The sequence below is a fragment of the Lipophrys pholis genome (genome assembly GCF_963383615.2).
Source record: "Lipophrys pholis genome assembly, chromosome: 12".
NCBI classification, from domain to species: Eukaryota; Metazoa; Chordata; class Actinopteri; order Blenniiformes; family Blenniidae; genus Lipophrys; species Lipophrys pholis.
In genome coordinates, this window is record NC_137641.1 from 25,744,756 (window position 1) to 25,768,958 (window position 24,203).

General features: G+C 39.5%; 2 protein-coding genes across 5 annotated transcripts; one reads left to right on the forward strand and one right to left on the reverse strand.

Annotated features, from left to right (window-relative positions):
• Positions 1-5: 5 nt before the first annotated feature.
• Positions 6-9,252, forward strand: sgtb (small glutamine rich tetratricopeptide repeat co-chaperone beta). Of its 4 annotated transcripts, none has more exons than XM_080476920.1 (13): positions 15-102; positions 2,356-2,448; positions 2,578-2,704; positions 3,140-3,243; positions 3,464-3,539; positions 3,661-3,760; positions 3,963-4,067; positions 4,871-5,009; positions 5,122-5,184; positions 5,683-5,720; positions 5,820-5,903; positions 7,204-7,324; positions 8,444-9,252. In XM_080476920.1, the coding sequence occupies exons 3-12, from the start codon at positions 2,605-2,607 to the stop codon at positions 7,313-7,315; spliced, it is 921 nt and encodes a 306-aa protein (XP_080333046.1). In that variant the 5' UTR covers positions 15-102; positions 2,356-2,448; positions 2,578-2,604; the 3' UTR covers positions 7,316-7,324; positions 8,444-9,252. The 4 variants fall into 4 exon arrangements, with proteins under 4 accessions (XP_080333043.1, XP_080333044.1, XP_080333046.1 ...); XM_080476919.1 differs by having other exon boundaries at positions 31-102; positions 8,410-9,245; XM_080476917.1 differs by lacking the exon at positions 2,356-2,448 and having other exon boundaries at positions 6-102; positions 8,410-9,252.
• Positions 9,251-20,665, reverse strand: trappc13 (trafficking protein particle complex subunit 13). Its single transcript, XM_080476916.1, has 13 exons — positions 20,531-20,665; positions 19,390-19,458; positions 16,914-17,013; positions 16,748-16,832; positions 16,538-16,665; positions 15,806-15,878; positions 15,461-15,505; positions 15,099-15,116; positions 11,590-11,723; positions 11,311-11,509; positions 11,023-11,123; positions 10,745-10,892; positions 9,251-10,279 (listed from the first exon to the last, which is right to left on the reverse strand). Exons 1-13 carry the CDS (start codon positions 20,574-20,576, stop codon positions 10,172-10,174), a joined length of 1,254 nt encoding a protein of 417 aa, XP_080333042.1. The 5' UTR covers positions 20,577-20,665; the 3' UTR covers positions 9,251-10,171.
• Positions 20,666-24,203: the final 3,538 nt, after the last annotated feature.

Below are 24,203 nucleotides of genomic sequence, written 5' to 3' on the forward strand. Positions count from 1 at the left end.
TTATTTCCGCTGTCGGTGCGCATGCGCGGAGTCGGAGGATGCGTTCAATCCGACACGGGTCCCCATGACGCGGCGGCAGCAGACAGCTGGATAAGAGCTCAGGTAGGTGGGCGGGAGGGGAAGGGGAGGGGGGGGAAACCGAATAGCATCCTTTGACACAATGTTATTTATAAAATTGGCTTGGTGGTGTTTGTGGGGATAAGGATGGCCTTAGCGTGCTGGGTTTTTTTTTTTTCCCGGCCTTGCTGGGTGCTTATTTGGCATCACCCAGGCTGCACAGTGCGCGGAGGGACGATCGGGGTGCAGGGTGTTATTTATTACAACCCACCCCCTCCTTTTCCCCTTTTTCCTTTTCACTTTGAATCTCCGCCATGCATTGTGGCGGTGTTTTCCTGATATAAAAGCCTCCCGTGATGGATCCAAACACCTCTGGTCTCCTGTTGTGGTTTATTACATCACAGCTTCTGCATCGCTGTGTGTCAACACGGGCTGAGAGGGAGGAGTAGCTCTGCGAGCCAGACCGACATGAACGGACCCACGCATGGCGTCAGCACGTGATAGAAACATGAAGCCATGTTCACGTCTGATCAGTGTTTCCCCCTCCACGCACACAGCCCGATTACACTCAGGTTTAATGGTGTTTGTGTGTGTGCCCACCTTGCCCCCCCAACATAAACACACACACACACACAGAAGGAGAAGACTGCAAACAGTGGCCAGCCTTTTTTTTTTTCTTTTCAAAGAGCAATGCTTTTTTTGGTCATAAGCAAGAATGAATCTGCTTTCATCCTCCTATGAGTTGTCTTGGAAACGAGAGCTCCAGTACATTGCACTGCTGGTGTGACTGAAAGAAATGATGGATAATAACATGATGGGATTTAAAAAAAAAAAAGGGGGGGGGGGGGGCTTTGCAGATGGGTTCATATGATGCCACTGTATTCAGAAGTGATGTGAGGACAGGAGATTGTTCTGTGGCGTATCCCTGGTTTAATGACGCATGTTCGCCCCGTGTGGGGGATTTCTCTGGGTACTTTGGCTTCCACCTCCAGTCCATAAAAAACAAATGAAATGTGGTCTCTAAAGATGACCAAAAGCGTGAATGGAGTGGCATCATGTCTTTCACTACTTCTCAGCTGAGATCAGCTCCAGTGACCTATAAGTTGGGTTAAGCAGAAAATAAGTTAAGTGGATAGATGGAAGCACAGGCACCAAAGATTGCCTAAATTCTGCAGAGATAGTCTGAGCTGTTTGCATTTATTGGCTCGGACACCCTTAAGTAGAATTATGCAGTATATAAGATGGATAGATGCTTGGAATTAGAGCCTTTATTCGATGAGTTGGCATGTTCATCCAGTGCGTGCATTTTCTCTGGGTAATTAGTATTCTCTCACCAGTCCAAAACAACCATTTTATGCTATTTAACGACTCTAAATAGTCTCTAGATATGAGTATGGGTGTGTATTTGTCTCTCTGTGTTTGCTCTGTGATGGACTGCCCAGGTTTTACCCTTCTGTCTTTGCTCATAGTCAGCTTTGATCAGCTCCAGCCCCCTGACCTAAATTAGATTAAGCAGCATAGTAGTTAAATAGATGGATGAGGCACAAAAAATGAACAAAAAACCGCAGAGTGAATGTCAGCATTTAGAGACTCTGATTTCTTCTAGAATTTACTGGTATGCAGGTCATTTTGGGCTTTTGTTGCTCGATTTATAATCCACCATGGCTCAGTAACTACATAATAATAGACTCAACCAAACAGCACAGAGCACATCTAATAAGGAGATATATCTGATTCATTACTACTGATTTATGACTGATATGTCCCCCCTTGTTGTACAGTACTTTGCATTAACTCTATGCTATAAAAAAAGGCGTGTGGTGAATAATATGTAATGCTTTGTTGTCTTCATAGTGGAAATACCCTGAATTTCAGTCACTCACCATTAAAAAGTGATCATGTCATTGTGGGTTAAGTACTTAGTTAACAGTGTCACTAATTTCACAACTACTAGATCAGGTTAAAGGCCGTGTGGGCCCTCATTCGACACTCTCCAACTCTGCACATCAATGATGGATAAACATATAAAAGTCTGACCTTCGCTGTCCAGGTCTGGCCTATAGGGGACTTCATCCCCTCGGCCCATCCTGAAGCTGCACATCTGGTGTTGTGTAAAGTGGGAATGTGGGAACTGGCCAACAGTTTTAAAAAGTGATGAAGTGACTGTGATTTAGGTATTGAGTTAACAGCTTATGAGTTATCTTTTATACCTTCATTTATAGGTAATTAAACTAGATATGAAAATATTTAATGAAAAACGGACTCTAAGTATATTCAATTCTCTGATTTCTGATGCAGAGACAATGAGTTGAGACAAAATGATGCACAACCAAAGGAAAAGAAAAGAATCACACATCAGAAGAAGGGAGAATCAACTTGATTACCTCAAAGGTTCACAGCTTACATGTTTGTACTGTCTCAGATCGTGAATTTGTTTCTGTAATCATGTAATAAAATGTATGTAGGTAGTTAGAGTCACTAATAGTTTGGTGTTTTTTTTTCTCCACTTTTGTCGTGCAGGTTCTTTTTTTTTTTTAGGTTAAAAAAATGGCCGTGGAGAAGCGCCTTGCTTTCTCTATTGTGCAGTTTCTACGGGATCAAACACATTGCGGCGCTTTGAATTCTGATGAGCAGGAGAGCCTTGAAGGTAGGTCAAGTCACCACACACTCAGACTTCAGAGAGCTTTGTTACAAACGTGGGGAGGCCTGAAGTGTCCTGTCCAGTTAAGAATTCATTTCTGTATATTGTACAGTCTTGGTTGGGTATTCTGGAGGAGAGAAGCATCAGTCGGTTTTATCATCTCAAACTTATTAGGATATATTAAGCAGTGTGTGTGTGTGTGTGTGTGTGTGTGTGTGTGTGTGTGTGTGTGTGTGTGTGTGTGTGTGTGTGTGTGTGTGTGTGTGTGTGTGTGTGGGCCAATATGAAAAGTCCACGGGGCTGTTCGAGTTCCAGTTCTGAATGTGCAGCCAAGTTCTGACTCACCACAGTCATGCTGTTAACTCCCGAGTCCAGATTCTGGAGCCGTTATCTTAAATCATTAATCCCACCATTTGTGGCTGCCGCTTCTCCCCTTCACAGTTGCGATACAGTGCTTGGAGACCACCTTCAAGGTCAGCTCCAGCGACTGCCACCTCGCAGTGCCACAGCCACTCACGGAGATTTTCCTCAATGCCCTGCTCAAGGTACGCACACACGGCGACGTCGACGCGCGAAACAAAAATATGCGCGCAGGTGTTTTTACCTTAGATCACTGTGAGGGCACGATCACTCAGCACATGTTTGCCCTGGTGGCACTAATTCATTAGCGTAGATTGATGAAGCCCATAATGTTATTAATTTCGCTTTTTCCTTTTCTTGGCAAAGTCCAAACTTCATCCATCACTTGTGTTTTTAATTGCACAGAATGACAACCTGACCATCCCAGAGACCTCGCCGTCTCCCGAAGACATCGAACGTGCAGAGCAACTTAAAAATGAAGGTTACGCTCTACTCTCGTTCTAATTTCCTAAGCATGATGGGCGAGCTCATGTCTGTGCTTTTGCAATGTAACGAGGTCGTCTCCTCAGTGTTTCTGTGCGATTCAAACGTTTGATTTGTAGGAAACAATCACATGAAGGAGGAAAACTACAGATGTGCAGTGGAGTGCTACACAAAGGCCATCGACCTGGACCTGAGAAACGCTGTGTACTACTGCAACAGGTATTCATTGTTCTAAACTGGAGATTTGTCACTTTTATCGCGGTTCCGGGCTTTACATAAACCGGCAGGCCCGAGCCGAGAAGAAACATTTGAAGACGTTGCGTTGGCACAATGCCATGCTCAGACGAGTGAACTGAATCCTGCCCTTGTTTCAGTCTGAATACAAACAGACCAGTGATCGGGGTGTTTCCACACTTTGCAGGGCTGCAGCTCACAGTAAACTGGGGAATTACACGGAAGCAACTGGGGACTGTGAGAGAGCCATCGGGATTGATCCTACCTACAGCAAGGCGTATGGGAGAATGGGGTGAGTCTCATCTTTCATACTGAATAACAACCACACGTGTGAAGGGTAAATGCTTTACAACTTCGCCCGACATAAGACATAAAATACACGTAAAACGAGCAGGAGTAACTCTGGGCTTGTACTCTATCATCACATATCTCAACAACTAATCTTTTTTTTTTTTTCCCCCAAAAAATTACTTACTTCTTAACACTCTAGTGGGAAAAAGAAAAGCAACAATAAGTTCATTAAAGTATCTCGAGACGGAGATAGATGAAAATTCTGCAGGGTTTCCAGAAATTGTGAGAATTATACAAATGGATGACGCTTCTCTTCCATATTTCTCATAAACACCGTTTACTACTTAATAATTTGCACTGTGTACATAAAACCACAAATAAACAAATACTCGTAGGGTATGAAATGTAAAAAAAAAAGTATTTATGTCCCATGTGAAATCTTCAGCATGATTTCTTTTCTATTCAGATGCAAAATACATGTGATTTTATTCAATACTTTATCAAATACAATTTGCACAACAACGCTCCAGCAGAAACCTAAAAAGTGAACTTGTATGACCTCAATATGTTAACACTATGGGAAAAAATGTATACGCTTCATGATAAATTAGGACAATTTATCACCATATAACATCAAATATTAAAAGTGACACGACTTTTGACTTAAAGAAAATGATTAGAACTCCAGACTAAACTACATTTTCGACATATTAACATTAAACACACCGGTTTTCTGTTCGCTTCCTGTTGCCTGCGTCGCCGTCTAAAAACAATCTCTCTTTCTTCCTATTTTTGTGGCTCTAGTTTAGCTTTGACGGCGATGAACAAATACCCCGAGGCAATTTCCTACTTCAAGAAAGCCCTGGTATTAGACCCGGAGAACGACACCTACAAGTCCAACCTGAAAATTGCCGAGCAGAAGCAGAAAGAAGCCACCAGTCCAGTGAGCGAAAATCATTTCCCTTTTAGCTCCTGTTGTTCAGGTTTCATCTCGTAGATACAGTTAAATGGGAGTTATTAGCATTTTGACCTTTTCCTATTGACGTGTGCCACAGATCGCTGCTGGACTGGGATTTGACATGGCGAGTTTAATCAACAACCCTGCCTTCATCAGCATGGTGAGAGGACTCATATACATGCACAGCGCGTAAAAAGCCTTGTTGAAAAGCTCTGCGGCTGTGTAATAGGCCCCATCCGCCACTCAGAATCCTCCTCGCTGCTCCTTGAGACGGGTATTTGGTGCTTGGTTTGTCTCGGGTATGTTTCCCTAATTAGTCCCCTGAGTGACGGACCGCCTGTTAACCAGCCGTGAGTTATTGTCTGCTGGAAAGCTGGAAAGGACTTTGTCCGGGGTCCTGGAGAGCCCTCGCTTGTTAAACGTTGACACACGGGAACGTCTGCCAGGCCAGGAATGTTTTCTCCAAGCGTGCCACAGTTTTATTGCAGCAACAATGACAAGACACATCTGACGAGGATGGCTGCATGTATGTGTGTGTGTGTGTGTGTGTGTGTGTGTGTGTGTGTGTGTGTGTGTGTGTGTGTGTGTGTGTGTGTTCACATAAATGATAATGGTTAGAAAACTGTTTAAGAATGTTGTGCTTGATTTCCGTTTACAGGCTGCGAGCGTAATGCAGAACCAACAAGTGCAGCAGCTGTGAGTATCATCTGATTGTATTAAGTGGCGCGTGTATGAAGCGTGGCTTTAGGTTTCAGTTTACACTGACAGGCTGTGACGTCCTTGTTGTGTGGTCAGTATGTCAGGAATGATGTCCAATGCAGTCGGAGGCCCAGCGGCAGGAGTGGGAGGCATGTCGGATATTTCCAGCTTGATTGAAGCGTAAGTATTCCGTACTCCCATTTTGAAACTTTGTCATGGATTTTTCTTTGTTTAATTCAGACATACCGTAGCATGCTGCACGTTTCCAGCTGTTTTTGGTGTTGAGAAACTAATTTAACTCTTCACGAGAAAGACAGAAGGCAACAACTCTTCACAACAACCGTTTACCTAGAGATGAACTGTGTAAAACTTATAGGATAAGAGAGACTGGAGCGAGCTGTAATACTTCTAATTTCCAAAATGGAAAGAGGTTGGATTTCCCCAGTGCCGTTCTGCTCTCAGAAGTGTCGGTTGGATCGTCACAAATTCACGAAAATGTCTGGGTTATTTTTTAGTGTTTCGGTACTACTGAGCATTTATTTACATACACACAATCAAAACACTATGGTACTGTGCTGGATGTGATTTAATCTCTAATTCCCCAATGCCCCAAAAACGTAGGATCTTTGTGCAGCTTTTTTTTTGTTTACAGTAACATAGAAAATACTCAAACTGATTTTGTTAAACTGGATTTCATAAAGCAGACGAATCATTCAGAGCATTGTTTTATATTTTCCGTTTTTTTATATAAACAAAAAAGGTATACCATGATGAACAACAGAGGCATTACTTCTATCAGTATTAAACATTAATAGATTTTAATGCAGTTTTTTTTTTCCTCATGGAAGAGAGATTATTTGAGGCATAATAAAACATGTTTCGTAACTACTAGTAATTCTATGAAGTTATTAGATTACTGAACTTTCTCTCCAGAGGAATACTTTGAATATTTCAAATTAAAAGACATTTTTGAAAAAAATAAAAAATAAACTTGAGAATCCTTTGAGTACCTCGAAACAATACTTTTCTCTGTTAAGATTAGCTGGTAAGCATTGTGGTCTGTACTCTAAATCTAAATAAATACCATCCATATTTTTGGTATTTTCTGTCTGTGTTACAGCTCCACCTTCTTATATAAAACTCAAGTAAATAGTTGATATAAAATTCCATCTCCATTAGCCGAAACGAGATCGGAGACATTGACAGAAATGTCGTAATACATGCGTGCTTCATCTCTGCTGTCCTCTCCTGTGAGTGATAATCCAGCGGCTCTTTGCAACACTAGATAATTAAGAAAAATCTAATTAGCAGAGAGTTTTTCCTCTCAATGACTCAGGAGAATAGAACAGTGCCATTTTTGTTCGTTCGGTGTCACCGGAAAGTGCAAACGCTCTTTTTGCTTTGGTATGACTAACACAAGCTTTGTGTGGGAGAGAGAAAGCGACCAGGTAAACAGAGTCGGTGTTCTTGTGCCCGACAGGGGTCAACAGTTCGCCCAGCAGATCCAGCAGCAGAACCCAGAGCTGATCGAACAGTTAAGGAACCACATCCGGAGCCGCTCCTTCAGCGGCAGCGCTGAGGAGCACTCATGATCCATTCAGGTATTTATTCAACCATTAAACTCACAACAAAAAAATGAGATTTTTTACTTTGGTTTTTTTTTTTCTGAGATTTTTTTTTATCCCATTTTCATTTCTTGAGCTTTCTACTATTAGTAAATACGAATTAAATTCTAAGTCTACCATGCAAGCCAATGTCGTCATGAAGGGACGCCTGTCAAAGAGAGCAGCTGGATAGTCTGTCATCATTTCAATATAGCTATAAACTATTCTTAGAAGCAACAAGGTTGAGATCTGATCTTTTGTCAAGGTGAAAGTATAAAATCTCACTTACTGAAGGTCAATGTTTTGTGATTTTTGCCATCGTGAAGTCCGTAACAGAAGTACTTATTGAGGTTTCAGGGGATTTGAAACAATTGTCAAGCTGCTGTCGCTCTCTGTTCTTCTTAAATATCTAATTGAAGTCTTTCAATGAAAAAAAAACTAAAACAAATTGGTGTGTTCGTCTGGCCACACACAACAGAACTATTTAAAAAAAAAAAAGCATGCATGTGAGCTTTTGTCTACTAATGTAATTTTGATTATTTTTGTCATTTAAAGTGAACAAGATATGGTTATTTTGATTGATGGAAAAATAAAGCCACATCGGTTTATATTTTGAGACCTCTGCATTCTGCCGGTTCATCTCAAAGGTGTTCTTCCTGCTTCTTTGTTGATGCAATTACTAACTGTGACAACTAGTTTTCAGTAACTTGCCAAACATGAAAATGAGTCAGAAAATAATTAGATATTGCAGTGTGAGCCATGTGCAGCAAAATCCCCAAATTACTTGTATGTGAGGTGGTGGAGCCGTTCCCACACAGACAACTTCACCAATTATCCTCAAATGCATGTTTTTAGACTTAACAGGAATCGAGGATATTCTCACTGGAAGAGAACACTAATTTATTTATACAGGAAATCTAAAAAAGTAAGTTTTTCTTGAATATTTCCATGAAGTGATCAGTGTGGTTTAATCATCCTTCATGCGCTGATTGTAGAGTAACCTTAGAAAAAGAGTTAGTGCAGACTGCCAGTTCAAACAAGCTGACCACACATACAATTAACATGCATTTCTTGTGTTTCAGCGCCATCTTTTTATTTATTTTTTCTCCAATGAAGGGCAACCATATGGCGCTATTACAATCTCTACACCCATTTCTTGAAGTCAAATCCCCGGCATCGCTGGAATGAAGAGACAAGGATGGGGGGTGAAGGCACTTTAAAGTGACTTAAGGCTCAACATGTGGAGAGAAGAGGGACTGGAGAGGAGACCACGAAGCGGAGCACCCCAAACATCCAGGGCAAAACACCAAAAACACCTAATCCTAACATAAAGAAACCCCAAGAGAGCCAGGAAGGCGTTCAGCATCCAGACAGATTCTGAGTAAATTCTTTCTTTCTTCCAAGCTTTTTTTTTTTTTTTTTAAATATACATCCTGCAGAGGTTGTGTTTTGTATGTTATGAGTGAGGGACCCTTCCATCCAGTCATGGCGAATCGAAGGTTTTTCGGGAGGAATGTACTTTTGCAGCATTGCAGGGAGCATCTGTGCTTCTACTCATACAAGTACACATAATACATCAGGTTTGTTTATCCTGTTTGGTATTATTTTTGTAGACAGAAGACGTCGTACTTGTTTACCGACTCACGTCACTGCTTTTAACATTTGATCAAGACAAATGTGTATATGTATAGCAGTGTTTGCAGATTGGATTATGTTGTTATAGCACTTTAAATGAAAATACATGAACACCCCCCCCTTAAGTGTATTCAATTGTTACATTAACCACTAACAATATATTCATATTGTTCATTTTGCATGCTCTTAAATCTGGTATTTGAGATCAGATGCTTTATGGAAACAAATAGGTATGCTACTGCAGCACTTTGTCTAAAACATATGAATAAATGTCTTGAGACTCAACATGTCCTCTGGTGTTTGTCTTTATTGTTATAATGTGAAAGAATAATAGACAATTGCAATTACTTGCGATGTCAGAAATGTTGCACACCTATGTTATATTTAGAGTGATTGTATTAGGCCAACTGTTTTTTTCCAAAAATAAAATTAAAATAAAACTGCTGATAATGAATTTGCTATCTAATATTAGGTTTGGAGACTTCTGCAGAAGCCCGCCCGACAAACTACCCAGGTAGAAATACCAGAGCTGCCAATGAGTTGAAATGTAGAATTCAGCAGCTTCTAAATGGGAACTATTGTCCATACATTCACTATATGCACTTTTAAAAGATCCGGCCCTGAGGTGTGGAGCTCGGACTAGCTAACTTATAGCAAATGACTGTCCGACATCAACTTTTCCAGCTTGTACTCGAAGGTTTTGTCCCCCACTTAAAGAGCTTTAACCACATTACCCTCCCAACTAAAGAAATAACTAACTCAAGAACCATTTTCACTAATGTACATTCTTAATGTTAAAATAGGCTTAAATGTCTTGAATTGTATTTTAAAATACAACGAGTGCCTTTTATTATTATATCATCAACCTAAAATGTTTCATTCCAGAAACGGCACATGATGAGATGTACGGCTCTTGGAACGAATAAAACAATAAAATAAAAACCACTGAGAACATCACAGGAAGTGTTTTCGACAAGAGGGAGAGGGAAAAAAAAAAAAGCAAAGATCATGAAGGTTTAATTCACATTTATGCACATTTACATAAGTTCAAAGAAGAGGATTTAGAATATTCACAATAAATTTTAAAAGTCATTATTTTCACCTTAGGTTGCAAAAAAGAGTGAAATCTCAGTCATGTAGATTTCCACAGTTGGTCCATTCATATGTAAAATGCAAAAAAAAAAAAAAAAAAAAGATCGCTAAAAGTCTCTAGCACTCGTTGCTTTTAAACGGGCAGACCACACACACTTGTGCAATGTCGTCGTATTCGTACGTCCTCTTCAGAAACGTGTCTGTGAGTCTCAGTCCGGAAATGCTCTGAAACAAAGAGATGAAGGCTAATTGGCACAAATGATATTTAATGTAAAAGGTTGTGTGTTCATTTTCATAAGAGACTTCAAATAAGTAAGAGAGGAGGCTATTCAGGACAAGGTTAAAAAGCAAGAGTGACGGAAACGATTCTATACATTAATAGTGAAAACACTGAACCAGGATGTAAAATAATCACCTTCAGAGTACTTAAGCAGACCTTAACATCCCATATAATAATTGAAGACTGTGGTAAAAGGTATTTGACTTTGTAGACATATTCAAGGAGAGATTTTTAAATATCTCACTATGAATCGAAAAAAATGTTGACTGATTTCTGAGCGTTGATTCATCCCAAACACAATTTTTAAAATAGAATTTAAGTTTCCAGGAATCCCATCCCTGAGTGGTATCAACTTACCTTAGAAGTTGTAACTAAAATCCTAAAGGACTTTGAATTATTGCACAGTTTACCTGCAGACCCTGGACGGATGAGAAGACGGTGAGGGGCAGTGAGAGGGAGGCACCGGGACTGAGTTTCCCCAGCTGTCGCCCCGATACCCCGCACCAGTGGATGGAACTGGTGTTGCACATCTCCAGCACGAGGTCCATTGTTCTCTCGCTGCAACACGACAGCCACGAGCAATGGTTACCAGGTCATGTCTGTAATTTACCTGTTCTTCAAACAGCACTCAAGATGATTCAACATGGGTGGTTTGGGGGCGGCAAATCAGACTTTTGGGAGTTTTTACCTGCAGTTGGTGATTTTACAGATGATGTCAAAAGGTTCTTCGAGGTTCACAGTGTCGGGAATCATCTCCAGAGAAAGTCTGATATCTCCATATCCTGGAGCCTGTGGAGGACAAATGAGGGTGAAAAGGGTGAACACAGGAGGATTTAAAAGACTGAGGCGCTGCAAAATTAATCAACTATTATCATAAAGGACCATTTAGTAATGCAAAGTAAAGAAGTGATTGACACATATGTGTATATTTAAACATTCATGTCGGTAAACGGAGGAAAGCTAAATGGTGAAGCACCATTCTCTGGAGCTGACTGGTCTGTAGCCTCCCTCTCTCCCCGAGGTTCGTCTTCCACACGATGTCCAGCTTCCCGATCACCGTCACTCCCTTGATGACGCCGGCTTTCTCCGCGTACTCCGGCTTCGGTTTCAGGCAGTACAGATACTGCCGTGTGTCCATGGGCTGCAGGTAGGACATCTTCCCAAACGTGGACTCTCTGCAATGTGGAATTCACAGGTGACGCTGGAGATCTCTCTTGTTCCGTCGATCAAAGAACGTCGGATCGTCGGTGCTCACCCGTCGTCTCCGTCCGAGACCATATTGAGCTCCGTGACGTTGTACATCATGGACGGCTCCAGAGACACTTTCTCCATGAACATCGGTGAAGTGGTGATGTTCTGGATCTGAGCTTCCAGAAACACTTCGTCTGTCTGGAGGGGGGGAGTGAAGGTGAGGTGGAGGAGATGGGGGAGGGGGGAGGGCCACACTGATATCGGTTGTTGGCTTTTGAGAGCAAGTACGTGATCTCTGAGGTGAACTGAGCAAAAGGAGAAGTCCATCATGAGGTATTAAAGGGGATTAAGCTTGTGTAAAACTCTACAGCCTTAAAGGATGAGCGCTTATTTGGGTCGTTCTTCTTCTGTTCTCGATCGTCACGAAGAGAGACATTTCTAACGAGGCTCCAGTGGAAGAGAAAGGAGAACAAATCTCCAAAAACACAGGAGAGTTTAACAAGGAAAATGTCATTGTCTTTGGCCATTAAAATTTTATCTTAATTATTATATTGGTTCAAATAAAAAATTGTTATTTGCAGGTGTTGGACTTAAGCTATTTGAAGGCTTTAAAATTCTGCATGTCAAATACTTTGGCAGACCTGCAGTATGAGAATGAAGAGCCAATGAGATCTGTGTGGGGACTCGTCTCTGTATCCCTACCCCTTACCCTACCCCTACCCAAATCAAGGGTTGAGTCCCTCTCCGATTCAGTCTTATCCTTTTCTCTCCTCTATCCCCGCAACCCAACAGGAATATCAGAAAGCCGATACCTCTTAGCCTGGTTCTGCAAAAGTTAGAGGGAGTATTTCCTTTCAACCATCGCTTATGTTTGCTCATGTGTATTTGTTGTGTTTCTCTCGGTAAAAAGCACCTAGAAATGTCTGTGTTGTATTTGGTGCTATTTAAATAAAGTTGAATTTAATATGCTGAGGAGACTGTAGATTAGTGACTTTAATCACTGTTTGAGCCACAGAAATGTCACCTTCTCAGCCAGATTTCCAAATTGTCACCGGCTATTTATCAATGAAAAACATCTGGAGGTACTAACTTAACATAAAGAGCTTCCTGAAATTAAAATGTATGGATTTCAACCTTACAATGTATTCAGTTTTACAACATTTAGTGAATAATTACAATGGAGTTTAGGTTCTGATATAGTTAACACCATTGTGTCGCAATAATTGGGAAATTATCAGTAAATGGGAACGTCCATGTCTGCTGTCGATTGTATGGAGATTACCATCTGATTAGTTTGGCATATATTTGTTGGCATGTTAAAATGTTAACGCCTTCTAAATTTACTTTCAGTAATAATGTTTCTGTCTGTATAAAAAAATATATATATATTTACTAACCCTTTTCACAAATATGAGCCTTTTAAAGGGGGATTGACTTAAATTCAGACCAATAAAAGTTTTTTTTTTTTTAAACCCAGAATAGCATCAAAATCAATAAGAGAAAAAAAAAAAATATTGATCAAAGAGAAAATTTAATAAAAAAACAAAACATTAATGTAATTAATCTAAACTGCTGACAATATCTTTATAAAAATATGTAAGTATTAACTCGACATTTCCACTGAAGAGCCGTTAGAAAGGCTGCCAGCACTGAGGCTGGACACAAACACATTTCAAACATGTGAGAGAGTACAAGATAGAGAGCTCATCCTCCGAGCCACTTCTGGTGATGTGAGTTTGGAGTAGTGGATATTTATCAGGGAACAAACAATAAAACCTAGATTAATAGATTAAATCAATGACATTAGGTTTGCTCAGTGTACCTTTGAGGACGTTAGTAGAGGTGCTGATAGCAGTAAACGGTAGAGGGTGCACGTCGACTTCTGGTTCAGCTCGATTAGTCTCTCAAAACATCAACAAGTTGACTCTTTTTGTTACATTTATTTATATTAGTAACTAAGAAAACTATTGTAATGTGGAGCTTAAGAGTGAGGAAAACACCCAGTTAAAACATTTCTTCTAATTTTGCGTAACGTTTTTGGAACTTATAATCTTAGAAGAGTTTTCTATCAACATTTAAAAAAAAATTTTTTTTTAAATCAACTCCGAACTGTTGAATCGGATCTATATTTATATTTTCTGCTTCATGTTCAATGACAAAGATTTCACACACACCATATTTTCTGAGTGTGAGTCAAAGTCACACTTTTAGTAGGTGTGTTGCTCCTCTTGTGACTTAATCCACGAATTATGTTACTGGCAAAAGGATGTCGTGGTAGTAGCAATCAGTCTCAGTTTTTCAATAAAGCCGCAGAAATAAGCATTGAAAAAGTTGATCCAGATGTGATATTGGAATGCTGTGCAGGAGGGTGATAACAGCGTGACATGAACGACGAGGGTAAGTTAACCATCATGTGTGAAAAGTTTCAGTCCAATACCAGGTTGATATTTTGTGAGACCAACAGGGAACTGCAGCAGTCTGTGCTGCCTCTACCGCACAGTGTGACACAATAAGAGAGAAGCAGAGATTAGTTCATGCCTGCGATTCAGAACGCGAGAACAGACCATGAACCGTCCTGAGTGAAGTTAATAGTGAATCACAGAGCTTGAGCGTCTCTCTCTCCATGCGAAGCCATTCCAACCAAACCTCGTGTTTTTATTGCATTCAGAGTACGGTAATTGGATAAACAGAACACAAACGTGAAGGAAATGTGTGTTTGGCAGCGATATTTGCTATTAGAAAGCCTGATTATGTCCATTTTAGGAGCATGCATTTGTGGGATAAAAGGCAGAGAATGTGGCTTGCCTCAAACTGCTTATTCTGCTGCTGACTCTTGATTTGTTCGTGATTTTATTCAAGTATCAGTTAAACATACGGATTTAGTGAACAAAAAAAAACACTTCTTTTACATCATCCACGCACATGACTAAGGCCAATGTCTCGTTTCTTTAGTTGTTCAAGGTGCAACAGCAGAATGAGCCAAAGGGCATTTTTAGTGAGCACACTCTGCTGCTCATCCCACAAATGCAACATTCACAACAAATCACACACGTTTCTTTATTTTGTCTCTTCTAATCACTGAGAATGTGAACACCGTAAACAACAGTTACTAATTGATTCTGATTGGCTGTGGCCTTGCTATGTGATCATGCAATCCCTGCCAGTTAAATTTAAATAAATCAAAATACACTCTGCCATTCTTCCTCAATGCGGATGGATCCCATCAATAAAGGCCCCGCCCACCACATTTGGACACAGCAAGCCTCAATTTAAAAAGTCAGAGCGCAGTGTAGGATGAGTTTGCAAGAAAAGTGCGAGCACCCAGAGAAAAGGCAACAGTAAAATACTGGAAGAGTACGTCCAAGTTACTTTTGACTGGAGATGTTTGTTCCAAGACTTGTTTCACTTTTAGTTATTTTATATGTTCATGTTTTTTTTTTTTTCCAGTTTCTTTACTTTGCACCTTTCTCTGAGCCCAATGAGACACCATAGGCTGCACAAAAAAAACAAAAAAAAGAAAAGAAAAATTAGGAGAGGCTAATGTTCAGCGATGAGAACTGAAGGAACAATTACCACAGAACTGAGGTCACTCTAATGGAGAAAATAAAATACAAGACACAATAAACAAATGAAGTTACATGCCAAAGTTGATGACAATGAAAATATGCAGTCGAATATATAAAGCTACTATGTATGAAAATGGGAGAGACAAAAAAAATGGAGCTTATTGCCTCCAGTGAGAGAAAAAAAACTTTGGATCTCCAGCTCAGATAATAATGTTTGTTTGGAGAATCTCTGGAGGTACAAGGTTTTTTTCCAGGAGGTGTAACTAAATGCGAGCTGCTTCTATTAGCATCTGGAATCGTCCTTAACAATAAACTAATATAAAGCAAAGAAGGTAAAATAAAAATAAAATAAAAAAACGTGCACTTTACCTCTGCATTGTAGAATTTTGTCTTCACGTCGAGCGGCTTCAGAACCTGGTTGAAAATAGATTGTAAACTGAATGCTGCCGTTTTCTCACTCGGTCCGTCCATTCAGCCGGAGCAAAATAATGATACCCGTACAGCGCGGTTTGAAGCGGGTGTGTTTCGATCTCAAAAACTTTGAGGAAAAGTAAATCGGAAGGGCGAAAGTTACGCCGAGCAGAAGAGCGCAGAGCTGCTATGGTGCAGGAGAGCACTTTGTTGTGGGACACTGTGGCATTTCACAGGTCACCTCCAAACTCCTGCCAGAGTTTCACCGCTGCAAGATCATGAGAGCGCTCACATGCAACTCACCTGGAATTTGAAGAACTTCCGGAAATAGAGCTTCTCCCCGTACTGAGTGGTGTAACTAACTGCACAAACTAAGCTGCAAATTGGAGGAAAGGAAGGAAACATTAAGGTCGGATGGCAACGATAAGAGGGATCTCCTAACGTGCAATTACAACTAATTCTGAAGCAGAAAAGTGGCAGGATTTCCTCTTCAGGTTAACCTGTTTGAGGCCAAGCACCACAAAGAGTAGTAAAGATTGCCATATATGCACAATGGAAACTGTGGGAGTCCGTACACCACAGTGAATGAGACAGGACCCAATGAAAAATGTGCAATCAGTCGAGCCAGAAGAAAGTTTTTCGATGTAGGCCAATCTTTGGAATATAAAACAAACAATGCATTTTTAGGTTGGTTTTTATCCCTTCTCTCACCCACAGTCAGCTGGAATTGGCTCCAGTCACCAGTCCATCACAGTGCAAACAAACCAGAGACACATAGAATCTCACACAGAACATGGAGACGCCAATTAACCTCAATGGTGTAAACTTTCATCACAAAGTTCATCTTTAGAGGAAGTAAATAAATTCTGTTGAAGACTTTTTAATTATTCTACTTTTTCCCGTTGTTTTATGATGACCTGAGTAATTATCATTACCTCTAGTAGCCAATACAGGTCAAAAGGTTCATTTGTGGCCTTGAAAGCTGTAAGAATTCCCACGTCTGCATTAGAGCCACGGGTGAAATGAAACACTCACATGTGTGTTCCTATTTCTTTGACTTCGTGGTGGATGACATCATCGATGCAGGACTCCGGTTTGAGCTCTGCCACTGCGGAGTTTGATGCGGAGAGGTTGAGCCTCTGTGAGCTCGTCTGTAGATCAGCCTGCAGAGATCGGAACGCGATCGAGAGTGAGCGCGAGAGAAAAAGCGTAACGTGTTGCACAGGTGCTCGGGCGCCGCCGTACCTTCACGAGGATGTCTTTAACCACTTGGCTGCTGTCGTTGTGCACGCTTATGTAACTTGAGAAGGTCTCGCCGAGGAATATATTCCTGCGCGACGTTTAAGAGACAAAAGGTTTGTCGCAGGAATCGACTCATCGCTGATTTTAATCAAACTTCATTGGTTGTTACCCAAAGTTCTGTGGTAGCGTCAGCATCTCGCCCAGCATCAGCGCCTCGGCTCCTTTGATGGTGGACGGGTCGTCCTTCATAAGCTGACCAAACAGATCGCCTGTGCGGGACGAAAACACACATACGGAGAAATGCGTGGTGAATACGTGAAACGTGTGCCTGGATTTGGCTCATGTTCTGCTGAGAGCTGCAGCACATGAGGCCCGACGGACATGTGATAGAATGCTGAGTGCAGATGATTATGTTTGGACCAGGGAGAGGGGGGGGGGGGGGGGGGGGGGGGAGAAAAAAGTACCACCTGTGTAAAAATAGAAGCAAGGAAAAGTCATTTAAACTAATAAACACTATTTCTACAGCAGATGTTCCTCCACATGACAATCTCCTGCTACTCTGGTGAACTCTAAGATGCAGTGAGAGTTTTGACACGGGAAGGCAGCGTCAGATGTTTGAGTTTTCCGTTTGCTGCAGGGAGATAAATAAAGAACCTTTGAAGATCGGGTTTCAAAGCAGGCTCAAACCAGGTATTCAGGGAATTCTGATTGCTTTCCAGTTACTCGTGTACACAGACAAACTAATCATGTTCACTCTGTTGACCGGAAGAAGAGGCGACGCTCATCATTACACGATCCCCAATCTTACAAGACTCATTTCGTGGGGAGGTGCAGTGAGATAGTAAGAAAACCTATGGAATTAAACAAGCTTTTAGAATTAATGTTAATTTGACACAGATGCACAGATGTGGGTATGTGCACACTTAAATCTGCAACTTCTTGTTTGCATACAGTTTAATGTACAGACCGCAGTGTGATATACGTGTTTATTCCCCTCACACATCTCCTGCCTCGCCGGTTTCGCTCGAGTCGTCTCATGCTCCGGTGGCGCACGCTCCTCCCACAGCACGCCATCCAAACTGCATGAGATGCGGCATTTCGAAGCCTTTTAACGGCTTGTTAACAAGCTGCGTCACGACCGGACTTTTCCTAAACCCATTCCCAGCGAAACCTGCCCCGCCCCCGCCCCGGTCTCACATTCAGAACAATACATTTCTGCTGTGGTAAATTCATTTGCAATTAATTTCTAAAATGTGATCTTGGCAGAAACAACGTGGCAAAGATAGGGGGAAGCATAGAATGCAGCTCAGCTATGCTCAGTCATGTTTCACTTCATTGCTTCTCATATAAATAGAAATCCTACTTTGAAGAGTCTGTGTGATTTATGGCCAATGGGGAGTTGGGTTACCTACTCCCCATATGCAGCGCCACACTCTAAACAGGAGAAACCTTTTTTTTTTAAAGCAGTTGACTACGTTTTTATACAGAAAAGCTTTTCAGTAAATGTTTTAATCTGTGTGGATAAAAGCAAAAAAAAAAAAAAGTGCTCTTGTACCGAGGGTGAAATTTAAAGACCGACATGAACTCGGCAATTGGAGAAGTGAAAACTTGACTTTGTTGTTCTTAAGAAACACAAAGATCCTCAAACATTTGTGGACTGAACTCAGAGGAAAAGAACGGTGGGAGGAGAAATGTTTGGGCTAAAATCAACAAATCATATATTCAAAGAATAAAGTGCTTTCAACGGTTCTAAAACCATCTCTATTTTAAATTGTAAGAAGAAACTCCTTGAAATATTTCTAAATTAGGTGTTTCCCCACTTGAGTGCTGTTGAAGGCTTTTTTTGAGAGCCAATAAATCCCATTTGTACATATGTATACTCTCACTGTATGTTTTACTTAAGCTTTCATTATCCAGTTGTTTTCATCTTATGCACAACAAGGCGCTAATATAACAAAACTTGAAAACAAACCCGTTTCTGTCTGACCTACTTAAGTGTTTTGTTGATGGTTTTACTGGTTCATTCCCAACTGCTGCCAACAGAACATACAACACAGCAGTAAAATGATCAAATAGTTATTGCTGACGAGGCAGACTTTATCTATTTGTTATGGGCAATTCCAGTTCATAAACAAAATCTCCAATCACAGCAGAAGACATTAAAAAGTTTAATTAATATAATGGTAAAATGGTGGAGGAGCTTCTGTAAAGCACAGAAAAGTTATATTTGCTTTTAGAAAATAAGAACCTATAAGGAAGTAAATAGGAAGTGATGGAAAGAGGGAAACAATTTAGTTATGAAAATCATTTAAAGGGGCGTTATGTGTGTTTATCAGTGGGACTGATGGATTTTTTTATTTTTTAGCTACCTGTTACACCCAACAAAAATGTGAGTCTATTAGACAAGCAGGTAAACGAAAAATATAAGCCTTAAACAAAATTTGATGGTGAAATATCAACTCCATCAGGTGGCAAAATCAGCAGAAATCATACAGAATAAACATAGGTACAATAATTTTCATTGAAGATCTACACTCATGTCATGAAATTGAGATGAACAGAACAAAGCTGTGATGGAAACGAATTCTCATAACTCTGGTTATCTGTATTTGATAGTAAAAAAAAAAAACAGTATTCAGACCCACCTGGCAGATCTCGACCTTCACACGTCACCGGCAGGTTGGTGAATAGAGTGGGTTTTGTTAACCGCATGACTGAAACATAAAGTGACGTCCATTGGTTAGTGACTGGACGCTGATGACATTGTACCAACATGAACTTTTTTTTCTTCTACATGTCAGTAAGTTGTTCCTACGACCAAGACTTATATGGAGACCATGATGGATGCTGTGTGTCTGAAGGTAAAACATAATAAACCAATGATTAAGATTTTTCTTTTTTGCTTATCAAGCACCCATTTTAAACATACAGCGTTTGCATCTATGAAGCAGAAAACATAAAAAACGCAAAAGTCTTTGGTCTTTATTTAAACCCATATTGTTCTATTGCTTGTTACCCTATATTTTTGTGATATTGTACTATTGTATTTCATTTACTTGCACTGTGAGAAGAGCAGCTTCCCGAACTTGTTGTAAATTTCTATTCTATTCTTTTATTCATTTATTTTTTTTAATTACAACATTTTAATTCAGGGAGTTCCTTTAGTTATGATGTTAAGCCTTTGGTGCTGAATAAATGTGGACGTGTATAGAATTTTTCTAGAACTTTCATTAAGCCTTGATCTTCCAATTATAATATTATTATTAGAAAATATATAATAGCTTCATTTTAATAAGGTTGCCCCTGACTTGAAGCTTTCTAAGATCAAATAATTCAATACAGGTGTGCTCTGTCACCTTTCAAATATACTCTGGTCAATCCCCACAGGCTTTTTTGTAATACTTGGGGTATTCACAACTTTCAAAATATTGTAGAATAGTATAAGTTGCTCTCAATGCACCAGTGGCTGATTGACAACAAGACAAAAGTATTTCATCGAGAACGAAATTCGGGATATTTGTGAATTGTTGTCAACTTCCTCACAACAACAGCAACAAGGACAGTATAAGTGCCTCGGCTGTTGTCATTAATCATAACTTTATGCTTCAAAAACAACCAAAAACATCACATTTAGAAGCTGCTCTTGCTCCCAGTTAACATGTTTGTACATAGTATTTCAGTTAGCGCTGCTAGCAGCAACAGCTACAACAGATCCTATTACCGCGTCTGTTTTACCTCAACAAGACACGCGTAAATAAGGGCGGATGAGCTTGAGGAAATAAATACCTTTTAACGCAAGTAGATGTTCCTGTTTTGTCTGATTTACATCCATTTTGACAGAAATAACAGTCTATTGAGGGGGAGATGTTAGCCACAGTGCTAGCTCTTGAACTTTGGCAGCTGATTTCTTCTTCGTCGTTTAATTTGGGTTGAAGCTACCGCACATTTACAACGATGCTGCTCTCTACAGGTCAGTGCAGATATTACAAGAACCCCCCCCCGAAAATTTTCTCTTTTCTTTTCTACGTTTTTAAACTACGAAACGACACAAAATCTGAAAAAGTATGTTTGATGAAGTCTCATCTGAAAATTATTATAAATGTGTTACATTTTACTGTGCATGCCTGTTCTTATTTCTTAGTTTTCCACATGGCGGAATAGAATAGAATAGAATAGAACGTTATCATTTGCTCAGGCTTTCCATTAAACAATAGATTTGACTTATTTTATTACCTTCATCTTCAGAAAGTTTTTACTTTGTATTTTCTTGTTTTATGCCTTTCTTAATGACATTATTTGATTGTATTTCATAATTTTAATCAGTTAAGCTTAAGTTTCTTCGGCACGTTATAGTCTTTTTATTTCCTTGCAAAGCACCTTGAAACGCCTTGTGTCTGAATGGTGCCAGAAAAGTAAATTTGCACTGCCTTTCTGTTTAATTTATTAGTGTCTGTCCTGTGAGACCTGCTTCTCACTGAGTACATCTCTGGTGTCTTTATGATAACAAGGATCATTTTGTAACTGTTTTTGAAAGAAAAAAAAAGTTTCGTTTTTTTTAAACGACAGGAAGGTGAATGTGACAAAAAAAAAAAGTCCGTGATAAATGCATGTTAGTGCAGACAGTCATTTAAATTCAATAAACATACAAATGTTCCTCTTTGTCATGACATTTTTGTGTACTTTTCTTAAAAAAAGACTGCAAACGTATTTATTTCTAATTAATGTAGTATTTGTTTTTGATAGATAGATAGATAGATAGATAGATAGATAGATAGATAAAGTCCTATGGAATTCAGACGTGAACTGACGCGATACATAAATGTTGATGTGCCCTCTCCTGACATCTAGTGGTGATAAATGGCATCACACTACATCTTTGGTTCTTCAGTTTATTAATAAATCACTCATAATGATGATGCTGAAATAAAGGTTAGTGAGAGGAAAATTATGATAGATGAAGAACATGAAAGGATTTTTCTAAAATGTAATTTCTCTCTTACCTTCTTTTTTCGTTTACTTCACATTTCAACATGAATACAATACAATACAGTTGAATTGAATTGAAAAAGTTTAATTCGGACATGTAGGAAAAACAGAACAAAACAAGCAAACATAACACAGCAAAGCAAAGCAAAAACAAAAAAGTAACAAACAAGTAAATAAATAATGACCCAGCATATCCAAAAAGGAGTAGGATGTGTTTCTACTGTGAGCGATGAATGCAATAATTATTTCCTATTTTCTGAGGCTGCCACGTTGTTTACATTTGAAGTGCTGTATAAGTATGTATTTTCCATTTACCTAAGTATGCCTGAATTCATTTTAGATTGAACACACAAAAAAAAAATCACACACTGATTCATATGATCAGTTTAAAGAAGGAAGGATAATCAAAACTGAAATACTCCTGTGGTGTGCAGCTCCAGGAAAATAAAAATGGTAGGGGACATGAAGATGCCTTTACTCTACATGATTTATTTCTTTAAATTTTTGAGAAGAAATCAGTTTAAGAAGAATTAGTAAACACATCAAAATCATAACAGTAGTAGAAATCTTCAGGTACAAACAGAAACTTTTTTATGTGATTGAATGTTCACACTCCGGGCTCCTCTCGATGTCGTCTTCATGTGTTTTCTTCACAGAGCAGAGGCTGGATTGATGAGATTAGACTGAATTATTAGTAATCAGAAAAATATTGAACAATAAGATGATGCAAAGTGGAACACTTTAAATAACAAAATCTACAAACAATCTGTAGCTGATAAACATCACGGCACTGGGATACTTTGATTGAAAAAAAAATAAATACTCCAACCCTGTATTTCCTGTCCTACTCCTACATCCTACTTTTCAAATGAGACCCAAAATCATCATTATTCAACACTTTTGATTTACGTTATTGTAGAAAATGAGGTTATTTTAATAAAATCAATTCCTATTTGTCACAATAATTTTCTTTAAATGAAGATATTTTATATAAGTAGAATGTATTCAATTAATCTGTGGTCTAAGAGAGATTAATGTATATATAGTACAAGGGTTGAAAAGAAATCTGTAAATCATTGATAAAATATGAAAATGTCAGTTTGGTGTTTAATATACAAAAATATACAGGGAACATGTTAGTTACAGTAGAATAATTAAATTACTTGGCTTTATTCTCATTTAGACAGATTCAATAGTTGAGGCTTTACTTACAAACTTCACAGAAGAGAAAGGAAACAACAACAAAGAAACATGAACCGTGTTTTGATTTGCTTGTTCTTTATTTTATGGATGCAACCCGCAGAAATCATCTCTGCTGCTCATCCTACAAATGCATAGTCCTTGCAGAAGAAAAAGAAATGACAACCACACTTCAACAGTGTCAAATTTATTACCAAAAAGCAGTATTACAACAACAACAACAACAAAATTGTCAAACAAATACAAATTTAGTGTATCGGGCAGGAAATTATATTTGGATATTAATACAAAAATGTGGTTTGTTCTAATGTCTGAAAGTCCACATGCTGTGACATTCCACATCACCCTGAAGCTACAATCCCATTCAAACATACTTGGATATATAAATAAGTCTTTTCCATGTTTTGGTACTCACCTCTTTAGAGCTTCAAACATCAAGGTGTGTTTTCTTTCTCAGAGTCGCAGCCGTTCTGCTCTCTACCGTCTCCAGTCACTTGAACCGTGAATGCCTCCCAGGATCTGCGTTTTGATACCAACTCATCTTGAAGGGACGGTTCCAATGAGATGTTTTGTTCTTCCTGTTAGGAGGGGAAAAAAAAAAGAAAAACGAGATCATTTTCCCTGCTTTGTTCTGCTCAGCGAAGCTTGTTCGGCGCAGCTGTGTGAAAGAGAAACGTTGCAGGTTTTTTGTTTGAGGAGAGAAATTAGCTGGAGTGAGTTCCATCACACCGCTGACATCTAACTCCTCCTATACATTCATTTTTGATTTGTGTTCATATCATCGTCAATAAATATCATATATTGATATTCTTTTTATGACGGCTGTATTTCAATATGTATAAATGTAAATGTTAAGTGACTATATTTATTTTTGTTAATAATTAATGCTGCTCCAAACAAGCAGCTTAAACAGGGATTTGTCGAATTTACAGTGTGGATGAATTCTAACGGTCTTGGTGCAGTGAATTTATTCCATCTGTTTACGGAGAACAATCTGGAAAAGGTCTTTTCAGAACAGCTTCTTTCTCTTTCTTTTTGAGAGGTGGGGATGGTATGGACGAGCTGGAACCAGCAGATGGCGGTAGTGCAACTTCACAGATGACAACTGGGCAGCCCAAGTGAAGAAGAAGAAGGGAAACGGTCATCAGGGACAAATAAAAGCTGCTGATACGAGAGAGGGGGAAACAATCATCAGGGATGAAGATAGCAGTGGGGAAACAATGTAGATAGACAGAACCAGCAGATGGTGATAATGCAACTTGATGGACGCAAA

Bases quoted from the DNA above. Each gene is read 5' to 3' on its own strand.
- sgtb (XM_080476917.1), top strand. From the start codon at position 2,605: ATGGCCGTGGAGAAGCGCCTTGCTTTCTCTATTGTGCAGTTTCTACGG. The intron at 3,761-3,962 runs GTATTCATTGTT...CACACTTTGCAG, and splicing joins GCTGTGTACTACTGCAACAG to GGCTGCAGCTCACAGTAAAC. The intron at 5,721-5,819 runs GTGAGTATCATC...TTGTGTGGTCAG, and splicing joins AACCAACAAGTGCAGCAGCT to TATGTCAGGAATGATGTCCA.
- trappc13 (XM_080476916.1), bottom strand. From the start codon at position 20,576: ATGGATGTAAATCAGACAAAACAGGAACATCTACTTGCGTTAAAAG. The intron at 11,510-11,589 runs GTGAGCACCGAC...TCCACATTGCAG, and splicing joins GTCTCGGACGGAGACGACGG to AGAGTCCACGTTTGGGAAGA. The intron at 11,124-11,310 runs GTGCTTCACCAT...TGTCCTCCACAG, and splicing joins CCAGTCAGCTCCAGAGAATG to GCTCCAGGATATGGAGATAT.